Source organism: Bemisia tabaci, chromosome 2, assembly GCF_918797505.1.
Source record: "Bemisia tabaci chromosome 2, PGI_BMITA_v3".
Lineage (NCBI taxonomy): Eukaryota > Metazoa > Arthropoda > Insecta > Hemiptera > Aleyrodidae > Bemisia > Bemisia tabaci.
Window position 1 is genome coordinate 56,967,019 of NC_092794.1, and position 8,529 is coordinate 56,975,547.

At 34.4% G+C, this 8,529-nt stretch overlaps 1 protein-coding gene across 1 annotated transcript; it reads left to right on the forward strand.

Annotated features, from left to right (window-relative positions):
- The first annotated feature begins 1,724 nt into the window (after positions 1 to 1,724).
- jagn (jagunal) lies at positions 1,725 to 7,586 on the forward strand. Its single transcript, XM_019041002.2, has 4 exons — positions 1,725 to 2,117; positions 3,282 to 3,423; positions 4,054 to 4,269; positions 5,112 to 7,586. Exons 1-4 carry the CDS (start codon positions 2,029 to 2,031, stop codon positions 5,238 to 5,240), a joined length of 576 nt encoding a protein of 191 aa, XP_018896547.1. The 5' UTR covers positions 1,725 to 2,028; the 3' UTR covers positions 5,241 to 7,586.
- Positions 7,587 to 8,529: the final 943 nt, after the last annotated feature.

Here is an 8,529-nt window from a genome sequence, read left to right on the forward strand (position 1 = left end):
CAACCGCCGTTGCCTATCTTGATATTGAAGGCAAAACTAATGATTTCAACTGAAGTCTTTTACATCTACTTGTAAACTTATTGCTATGTGCAAAGCACAAGCAAATAAAGTTACCTGAAACAGGTCCTATATATAGAATCCCTAAAATCTACGCCTAATTTCAAGAAACCATCAATTTTTGTAGGAAAACTTCTTACTGCCTGGACCTCCTCGACGCTAAAACGCTGTAAAAACGGAAAATCTTACAAAGTTTCCCTCCAACCCACTTTTCCGGTGATCAAAAAGGTTTTGCACGCTTGACCGTGGGTGATGGTAATATCTATAAATAAAAAAACAAATTGTAATAATTTTTTTTTTTTTTTTTTTTTTTTTGCTTTTCTCACGAAAACTTTAATTCCTGAAACATTTTGATTTTTTCTATTGCTTGAACTTCTATGAAAATTCGAAGGAATATTTTTCCCATTGTATGTAAAAAATGAAATAGCGTTGCAGTTTTGAAATGCTGCTGCGATTGAACGAGAGTTTCCAGGGCTGTCATCGACATAGGTGCACATGTTACGCATAAACAAATAAAACTTTAAAAAAATTGTTTGGAATCCTGTCAAAGTGCCGATGAGTTAAGACGAGAAACTGGCACTTAGCCAGCTGAGAATGGTGCACTTTGTCTTGTCTCCCATTCTTGCGGCTTGTCAGAGAAAATTCTTGGCTGCATTGGACACATTTCATCATACGCAAGATTGCACGCGAAGGGAATAATGAGCGATTGTTACAGCCGCATGTCAGGCTGTTGTCGATTTAATCAAAATATTACGATTTTGCAATGGGATTGAGATATACTATGGAAATCAAAATATTTTTGAGAAATTTTTGCAGACGAATCTCTAGCATTCTCTGAACGTGCTTCAATCCTACATGGGGCTTTAGTGATAAACGAACTATGTTAAGTAGAAAGGAACCAAGCAACATCACCTATTGCCAAATTTACTTGGGCAATTTCATTTTTTACATGGAAATGGTTGTGCGAATTTTTCTGAAAATTTCGGTAAATTTTTTGTAGAGTGCAAAGCAAATTCCTCAAAATTTTCAAAGAAATCCGTACAGACGTTCTACTTTGAAAAATGAAATTACTTAGTTAAATTTGACAATAGCTGATGTGGCTTGGATCCTTTCTGCTTAACACGATCCAAATGTAAGATTGTAGCGAGAAAAAGTTACCATTCAAGCGAGAATCTCAATCGGCGCCTGACTGTATTTTGAGCGATAAATATTCGAACACTGCCGTCGCGCAATTGCATACCCACTCTTTTGAAGGCGATTTATGGGCTATCTCAATTCATGCGGTTCAGAGATATTTACCTCCCTAATATTTCAACGCTGTCAGCTCTTCTTATATACTTATATTATTGGGTGCAATAGATTACCTATAGACTATATTTGGTTGGGTGTTCTGCGACACTGTATAAAAGCAGAAAGATTACCTCAACCCTTTCCGCACTGAGACTTTCTTTGAGCGGTTCGCAGGATAATAGCAGTCATTTTTTTCTTAATAGCACTCGTTTAGTTTAAAGCATATAAATTCGATTGAAAGGAGAAGAAATCTTCTTCAATTGCTTTGCAAGATCTAAATGAAAGTCTCAACGACTGCCTCAGCCAACTTCCAACAAACACGCAAGCCGTTTGGCACTTCGGCAGTCTATCGTCTCATGCGAACAGTGTCAGTGTGAACGCACCTTAACCTACACCTAACCTAAAATCAAAACACTGTGGATGTGGATGTGGAACAGTCAATTTTTATTACCTCGCTGATCATTTCCTCGGTATTCTTATTTTTGTGTGTGTTTTCTAGTGATATGATGCGGATGTTCTGTTGAATTATTAGTTTAAATAAGATATTTTATAATGATTGATGTTATGAAATTTTAAATGCACCATCCTCTTCCCTTCATCTCCATTCTCAGTGGTCACCCTTTCAGCACATCCTTTCTTTAGTTTTCAAAATTAATCTTTTTTCCTAAGTTTTAATTAGTGATGGCTTCAAGAGGAGGACCGTACGTAGTTGGCACTGATGGTGCAGATTTTGCTCACAGGCAGAGAGTAGCTGCTCAGTACCAAATTAGGTGAGACCATCCTTCCTTTTATTATCGTCTGCCCTCATTCATCTAGCACCCCAATACTTTTGCAGTACATGGTGCCCATGCAGATGATACTCATTGGTTATCACATGCAGCGAGGTAACATGTGTCTCTCAGCTCAGTGCTATTGCGTTTCTGTGTGCTAGGTAAGGCCAGAATCCACACTAGTTTAAGAGCCTTGAAGTCAGCGATGTAATTTTCAGTTTGGCATTTTGGCATATAGAATAATGATGTGGATCAGGAACACCAGTCACATTTGAATGATGTGCCCGCAACCCTTATCCTTACTTAAGGTCTTACAAATATTGATGAAATGGTGTTCTTTTATCAGCACATCTGTCTACTGCTTGTATCCAGGGAATTGACGAAGTTTAAAAAAGTGTCTTACCCAGCTCATAAGTTTGACTTTTTACTCTTAAGGAGATTTTAAGACCATTTGATATTTGCTAAGCGGAGACTACCAGATAACGCAACCTTTACGCTGTAGCATTTCTTCAACCTCATTGCTGTCATTTATTAGAGCTGAAGAGGAACTATCCCCCTTATTTTCTTTGTAACAGACATTCATGATCGAAAATAATCGATCAATGGGGCATTCCAGTTCTAGAGCTCAGATCAAAAGACTGAGTAAATACAGAATGCTAAGAAATTTGGCACTATCTTATCTTGATCGCGTTTCTATCATCTACATTTTTATACTTGATTATGCGTATCTAACAGCTAAATAATGCACTTCTTAGACCCAATTTTTTCGAAATTCAATTTTAGAAGCTCATGTTACTCTGGAGAGTGTCAGGAACATCACATCTAATAATCTTAAAATTTAGCAAGCGCCAAATTTCTTGGTAGGTATTCTCTTTGTAGTCCTTTAGATTGAATAGATTCTTTTGAAAAGTAAAAAAAAAAGTCATAATATTAAAGAATACCAACATGGCAAACACTTCCCTATCATGTGGGTGAATACGAAAGCAAACAAACTGTTCGCAACTGTGTTTATCATGAAATATTTTTGACTGATGAGGGCCTAAGATTTCTTTTCTAAAAAAAAATTAAACCTAAAATTTCTTTCTTCTAATTTACGTACCGTAATCAATTGTAGCTCAATTGAGTATTGTCTTATGAAGCATACTTATTTTCTTTCTGTTTCAGTGCTCAAAACAAGTCAAGATTGAAATGGTGTATATTTTTCCATTATCTTTTATTCTTTGTCATGCTAGCAAAACTGTCAGCAGATATTTTAGATAAATTAGATATTTTCATCCTTGAAATAGAAGAACTGGAAATACCCAAAGTGAGTACTTTCATTTGCATCAGCCATTTACTTGGAAGTTCTTAGGGTGGAATCAAAAAGGGTCATTGGAGTTGAGCATGACATAGGTGGTGCGACTGAAAAATCATCTCTCTCTGAATAGTGATGTCTCAGAATTTCTCTCCTGATTTTACTTTTCCAAAAAAAGGTTACCAAAAAGTATTTTGCTTGAAACTGTTTTCAGATAGGCAAAATTACAAAGTTTTGTGAAATTCTACACATTGAAAACGAATTCCTGTTTTAAACAATTCAGTACAAAGTATGACATAATTTGCAACATTGCAAACTGAATTAAAGGATCTTGTAATTATTACCCTTTGAACTCATTTCTCACTCAGAAAGACACCGAGGTTGGAGCTGAGTCAAAACGGTTTGTGACGCCATCCCAAAATTAAAAATACTACTAACCTGATGGACAGTATTACCCTTGCTAGAGTTGTGAAGCTTATCCTTGCGATTCTTTTCCAAAATTACCGTCTTTATATTGGGTATAATCAGAGTATTGCATCCGTCACTAAATACTTCATTTAAAATTTGAGACCTCAATCTTTTTACTGAACTCGTGGTTTCTTGAAGAATCAGCTAATAGTTTTGTTCATTTTATTATTTCAGCCATTATGGTGGGAGTACACTTGGTGTATAAGTCTACTCCTCTCATTTCTAGGGCTGTCGGCTGTGAAGAAAAACAAAATCAAAATGATGGAGCGCTACATGATGGGCATAGGTGTTTTTGGATTTTGTCCTTTGCTATATGCCATAATTTACTATTTTTCGGATGTCTGGGCGTACGTCAATAGAGGAGACACAAAACACATTGAAACTTGGCAGGTAATATTCCTAAAGAACAAATGTGACCTTCTTTTTAATTTTGCTGTGCCCAGGAAAAATGCTGAATGAACATTCAAACATTGTCAAATGTCGATTGCTATAGTATTTATTTTTAAGAGGAGAAAGAAAAACTTTTCGTTCGAATTTTTAGTTGCACTGAAGTAAATTACAATAAAAATTCTTTGAACATTTCGATTGAAAAGATCTCGGCACTTTCATTTATAACAGCAGATATTTGGCAACATCTAGATGCTCCTATGATTTTTTCCCCAGTCTCAGTATTGAAACTCTTACAAGATAGCCAGTTTTTGTCAAATTGAATGGAGAACTTGTTATTTGAGTCGGCACTGACAAGCATTTCAGCTAGTATCTCAAGAAATAGGTTGCTCATCTATCCAAAATACTACTTTTAGTTTATGAGAGTCATAAGAGCGTATGTATGCATTGAAGATTTGGACAGAAGAACAAATGGACTGACAAATTGTGATAAAATTCTGGTTTTTTTTTAATTCTACGGAAAAATGGAACCATCACTTTTAGTAGTACATCAAGCTGTTTTTTTTTAAATCCTTTTGATGAAAGTTAAAATTATGCATCCTGAAGAAAAAAATTACATTCAATTAATTAGATAAATTATTTTTTGTATTTACCTTAAGGGTTTTCTGAAAAGCTTTTTAGAAATATGTAGACAGCTGCAATGTGCTCTTGGATGTAATCATTCTGTTTTTGGTTAAAATTGAAGTTGTCAGCAAAATATTTTGAAACTGCAACATTTATTTGGATACTCAGTAATTCCTCTGAAAGTTACTTGATCCTAACTTTTCATTTTACCACTGTTACAGGGGTACCCATATGGACTTCTCTGGTACGCGTTTATTCTTCTAGCTCTACAAGTTCACTTGTTCTCTCTCTTTTTCGCAAGAAATCTTCTCACAGCCTGGACATCGAGAGGCACCAAAAAAGCTCAATAGGAAATAGTCTGAACTTGTTGTTGTTTTTCTTTTTTTTCTCTTTTTTTCCAACAAAATACTTATTAACTTACCAAATTTGTGTTCAGTTGTCTCTGTTACTAAAATAATGAGTTCAGTTAATTGTTGACAAATTTTGTAAGACAGATTTTTGTACTTTTTTCTGTGGATACTAGTATGCAGTGGGAGTAAAATCCACTTGGAATTTTAATTTGTTTTTCAATTTGAGAACTTCTCTTGACTTCAGACGACTGAAAAATTCTTCCATTATGTGCAATTATTGTTCAAAAATTCACACACCTTGATCAAGGTGTGGACCAAGATCAAAATGCTAAATGTTAGCTGCTGACAGATGGACCATATTCTGCAATAAAGAACAACTATTTCTGGTTCATTTCAGAAACGACTTATGTGCTATTGGTTTTCCCTTGCAGATAGGTGTTGTGGATGAGCTAGAAATAGCAGTTCTATAATGCATGATGTGTCCCAAACAGCAGTAAGGGTTCTTATTGAACCAAAATAATAACAATTTATAATTTTACATCTAACATCAGTCACCATGGACCTCACTAGGAGCGTGCTATGTCCAGGAGAAACAATATCAGTGAAAGAAAATGGTTATTCAATACAGATTTTCATCACCCAAACATTTTTAGTTTTTCTTTCTTAGTGGTGAACCAGTCTCTCTGCTAAAATTGCTGAATCGGAAATGGTCCTTTGGTATTCAACAATTTTCATCCCATTAAAGAACATGTTTAATGAAGATTGAAATACTGAAAGCCTGGACAGTGTCGATTAAAAGTATGTACATAATCATATTCATGTCTTAGGCCAATAATCAAATTAGTCATTTTTTCAAATGCCTAGGCATATGGGTATTATGTAAGGCAAAAGCTATTTTTTATCAAGCATGAATCATTATAACATGTACTTAATTCATCGGCTATTGGGTCGTTTTTGTCAGTTATAAATGAACTAAGATCTGACAGTACTTTTTTACGCACAAAAGTGTTCCTAATTTCTAATAATAGGTACTGACTCAAATTATCTCTTTGAGATAAATGCTAGTTGCTCCTTTGGAGTCTTAGGTAAATCAATGTGAATGATTTTTATGTAAAACTTGATAAATTTTGACTGCGCAATTAACATTGCGGTCATTTGTAGCCCCAAAAAATGACATGTATATTTTCCTTTAAACTCTAACCTTTAAAGTATTCATTGTTTTTTTCTTCTTATGCCTTTTTACTATTTCAATCCTACTCTCTTTCCAATTTATTTTTGAACAAACATGCAAATATTTCAAAGAATTCGATTAAACATCCAAAAAATGAAAACGCAACCTACGCGTTTGAAATGAACTTGCATCAGTAAAACATAAAAAAGTCTGTATTTGCCCTCTACAAATACACTTCTATGGACTTGCCTTTGTATAGACATTTTTTCAAATTTTTTGCCCAATATTTATTTACCTACCCTAAATTTTAAAAAATGCTGAGGATGAGTCTGGCTCTCAAAACAGTCTCCTAGTAAACCTTTTTAATGAAACCCAAAGAAATTGTTTAAAGACAAGGTTTTGTTCTCTCTTTACATCCTAAAATTTTACTTTTTATAGCCATTAACTGCTCAGTAAAAGAGAGTCCAGCAATTGGAAACTTTACCTTTGAGTACATTTTATCAGTTGAAAACGTTCAGAAAAAGATCCAGGATTATATCTAAAATTGAAAAATATTTAATATTTTGTGCGTTTACAGTACCTGTGTAGTTTTTTTACTTTGAGAATATTTTTGACTAATTTCGGAATGAAAACGGTATAAGTTTTTCGAAGAATTGTTAAGTTCTCTCCTAACTTGTGGATTGAAAGTAAATTTTTACTTCTCCCATCATATGCAAGTTTCCTCTGTTCTTTCACCGAAAACTGATGCTTTAATGCTTGATGATTGTGCCGTAAAAGTGACTATTGAAACTTTTTTCTTCTAAAGAGTCCATGACAAAGAAAATTTTTTAATCTTCGTCATAGTCAGCTTTGAACTAAACAGAGTTTTCTATCCGAAAAATTTCCTGATGATCAGGAACTTAACTTTTTTCTAAATTAAGGAAAAGTTTGGTGATATATTTCTTGTTTCGTTTCTTAATTACCTAACACTCCTGGTAAATATGAACTTTTTTATTTGATAGAACCAAATTTTGATACACCAATTAAGTATACTACTTTGTAGTGAATTTACATAAGTAGTATTTTCATGAAGTGTCTCTGTAATAATGTGTTTTATCCCATGGATTGTTAAAATATTTTCATTAAGTGCATATTATTCAAATGAGTTTCTGTTGATTAAATTTTCTTGGTTTTCATCTCCTCTTTTATCATTTGTCTTTCCTTTCAATAAAATTAACACCTTTGTGCAGTTATAAAAATGCTCATTTCTTTCTACTGGTGAGTTTTGAAATGCATTGCATCAGCAGTTTCGATGTATGTAAAATACAATTCGCAAGAAGGCAACTTCCGACATTCAGGTCATGCAAGTTCAAAATAATGCTCCAGCTAAGTCCCAGTCTTTTGCTTGTGTTTTTTAAGGATGTGTTAGAACATTCCCCACATTGACTCATCAGTGCAAAAATGTGAAAACAATTTAGAAAATGTTTCGACAGTCTTGCCCTCGATATCAGTGGACTTGACACTTCATTGGTTTTTATTTTATAATATAATTTTTTTTCCTTTTGTAAGTCTTGTCTACAAATCATTAAATTATTAAAATACCTCAGTAAGATACTGCAAGATCCTGCTTCTTAATTTTTTAATTATTCTGGTAAAATTATTTTTTTGCGAAATACAATCCTGGCTTTACCGTACTTAAACTACGGCCTGAACGGTCGAAACTGCAGTAGCGGCACAGGAAAGCCAGAAAACCAAGCGGGGACGCTGCTTCAATATTAAACTTCCATCGCCTTGCTAAGGCGCAGGGATACAACTATTTGAACTCTCCGGAACGCGTGAGGTATCACGCTTAAATTGAAGGCGTTTTCGAATCTTCCGTATTTAAATGACGAGATTCTCCAAATTTGTTTGCATTATATTGTAGATTTGAGTTCCTTTTATTATTTAGTTAATTTATTCCTGCGTCTTAATTTTTAATTATTCTGGTAAAATTATCTTTTTGCGAAATACAATCCTGGCTTTAGCGCCCTTAAACTACGGCCTGAACCGTCGAAACTGCAGTGGCGGCACACAGGGGCGAACTGGTTGTCGAAAAGTTAGGAGGAGATCTAAATGTAAGGGCCCCTCCCCCGGTAAATT